Source organism: Arachis ipaensis, chromosome B09, assembly GCF_000816755.2.
Source record: "Arachis ipaensis cultivar K30076 chromosome B09, Araip1.1, whole genome shotgun sequence".
NCBI classification, from domain to species: Eukaryota; Viridiplantae; Streptophyta; class Magnoliopsida; order Fabales; family Fabaceae; genus Arachis; species Arachis ipaensis.
The window spans coordinates 142653422-142656553 of record NC_029793.2 but is presented as its reverse complement, the minus strand read 5'-3'; the positions used below and the strand labels follow the sequence as shown (position 1 = coordinate 142656553).

General features: G+C 38.7%; 1 protein-coding gene across 1 annotated transcript; it reads left to right on the top strand.

The window, feature by feature from the left end:
* On the top strand, nucleotides 799-2654 carry LOC107618840 (the record flags this gene model as incomplete). The annotated part of the gene is given in 3 exon segments (XM_016321014.1): nucleotides 799-1447; nucleotides 1651-1805; nucleotides 2022-2654. Coding segments are annotated over 3 exon segments (1005 nt in total). The 3' UTR covers nucleotides 2277-2654.

The following is a 3132-nucleotide window of genomic DNA, read 5'->3' as shown; positions in this document are numbered from 1 at the left end:
TTTATTTATCGTTAATATTTTTTGGAGTTATTTTTGTTAGTAATGTAAATTTTTTGTTTTAGTAATTTATTTTTTTATACATATTTTCTAGTATATCCCTGAAGATTTCAGTTAATCCAATTACTTCGGTCAATATTTCGCACGATAGATTACTTCTTTCTCAACTAATAGGGGAGCAGGGTACATTGTTTGACTATCGATTCTTCATGAATATATAAACTTTTAAAATAGAAAAAGACCCAACGACTAAAATTTTAATTGTCATACCATAACCATCGGATACAACGTTTTATCCATAATTAATTAATTAATTAAAACCAATTTAGTGGTTATATTAAGTTGATGGATGTTGACGGCATCGCTAATGCATTAAAATCCTCCCTTTCGTACTTTTCGCTGGAATGGAAAATAATCCCGGCTTAGATGTACTTTTCACAGGAATTCATTTTTGTTAAGAAATGGCAGCGGATTAAGATTTAGATTTGGATTGCAGAGGAAGAAGATAAGGGAAGGGAATGGAATTAATTTCCACTTTTATTTTCTTTGCAAAGAAGGCACAATAAAAACATCATCACACTCACACAATATCCATTTATGGCTTCACCTGCACGACACCACACCAAACCAAACGCATTACTCAAACCACTTCTCTTTCACTCACCCTCACAGTCACACCATTAACCACCTCCCCACCCTCCTAATCGGTGCTGCTATAATCCAAATTAAGCTGTCGTTTTCAGTTCGTTTAAGCTTAATCAATAATCATCACTACTAATCCCCATTCCCTCTAAACTCTAACTAACTCAACTTTCTCCTAAACCGTTCTTCCGCTATTTTCTGTTTGTTTCCGTTATGGGGAACTGTTGTCCCAAGCCGGAAAAATTAACGGCGGAGATTGTTCCGCACGACGGAGCTAAAGTTTATCCGACGGTCCGTTTGTACGGTTCGCCGAAGAGCATCGTCGCTGCTTACCTTCGTTTCGCGCTTCTCCACAAGTCTGTTTCGTTGGAATTTGTTCCATCCAACGAAACGCCGTCGGAGCGCGACGGAGGATCCGACCCGGTTAGACTCCAGGTAGGGTCCGAGGTTGTTACGGGTTCCCGTGAGACGCTGCTGCGGTTTATTGACGCGCGGTTCCCTGGTCCATCGGTGGAGGCAGCTGCTGGTGGCGGAGAAGTGGGGAGGGAAGATGAAACGACGCCGTTGCTGGTGAGGATGACGGTGCTGCATCACAGGAGCATGTTGAGGCAGTTGGAGAGTGTGGTGAGGTGGGCGGAGGATCTGGCGACACGTGGAGGGAAGAAGGCGATTGATCCAACGGTGGGAAGCCCTAGGATGGAGATTAGGAAATTCGGGAGGAGCTACTCCGAGGTGCTTGAGGTTCTAATGGAGCACGCTCAGATGGAAGAAACTATCCTATTCCCTCTCTTCGATAAGGCTGATCGAGGTAACCAATCACTACAATGTTTCTCAAATTATTATTATTATTATTATTTGTTAGGTGCTCTGTTTTAATTGGATTTGTGTTTGTTGTGAAGAGATATAGTGACTTTTTTTTAGCGGAGGTTGCGGAAAAGTTTGCTACTTGTCTTTGAAGCAATTCTGTGAGTGGTATAATATTTGAATTAAAAATAAAATGAAATGATGTAGGGCTCACCAAAGCTGCAAAGGAAGAACATGCTAGGGATCTACCTATCATGAATGGAATCAAAGAAGACATAAAATCAGTTGGGGTTTTGGACTCTGGCAGCCCTGATTTTCGAGAGGGTTTGTACAATATTTCTGCTCGCCTCAAGTTATTACAAGTAAGTTTGGCTTCTTTATAGTTACACCTTTTGATCAACATATTTGAATGCGAATTGTTTAAAGGATTATCAGGAAGTAATTATTATTTGGGTTTCCATGATTTGTGTTATGTATTGTGTCTGTGTAATTTGGCTATTGGGATCCTGATAAATTACCAGCATTTTTCACCATCAAGTGGAGATCTGAATTGTGATGTTGATTATGTGTTGGTATAGGGACAGTGCAAGCAACATTTCATGGAAGAGGAGGTGGAATTGCTTCCGTTTATGGAGGCATTGGAGTTGAGCAAAGAGCAAGAGGTGAGTACATTGGAACAATGCTTTGATGTGATGCGCGAAACACATGGGCGTCTGTTGAAGTTTCTGCTCGAAGGGCTGCCAGCTCATGATGCCATCAAGTACTTGGAGTTAATCAATAAGTGCAGGGACAAAGCCAGAATGGAATCCATGCTCCAAATGATTCTTAAGTGAGCAACAAATCTTACTCAAAGTCATTGGTCCTACCATTATGAGCACATGGATGATGTACTTGGAATCATGCTTTGAAAATAATAGATGTAAAGTTAGAAATTTTTAGCCTCTTATACTAAATGAAGCACCGAGCACGTGAATGAAACATTCTTCTAGTGCATCTTAGCCTGGACTAACAATATCATTTCGAAAAATAGGGAGTTTTATTTTCTTTCTCTTGCCCCCTTCATGATAGTTTCCATAAGGTTGTCATGAAAATATGTTCCTAAAGTATGTACATCTAAGTTTCTGTACTACAGACTACCAGTGTATTCAAAACTCAAAGGTACTATGTCAAGTAACATGTTAGTTTGCAATGTGTTGAAATTCTTTTCCAAAGTGCTTGTTTGCCTATGAACTGATGTCAATTCTTAGCAAATAAAGTTTCATTTCTCTCGACCCGTTGTGCCAAATGTTTCAACTTTCAACTACTAATCTTTCATGTAAATTTTGGGAGGCAAGTTAATTAATTGGAGTCCCAAAACACCAAATAAAATGGATAAATCATAGAAAGAACGGACCCATGTTTACTTTTCCGTGGAGTGTGTTCGGCTAGTAATAACTTGAAATGAGCCTGACATCTTATTTGAAGTACATTAAAAGAAAAAAAAATTCTTAATAATACTTTGACATCTTAACCATCATCAACTTATTGTTCCATTTTTTTCAGCCTGTTACATTAGCAATTTAGTACATGTATCTCTTTGTAATTTTCCCAATATTGGAATACGCTCCAAACAAGTGCATCTCAGTTTTCTCACTGCCATTATTTAGCAATAGTTTAGGAATGTTAATTTAATACTTTATTTCTCTGATT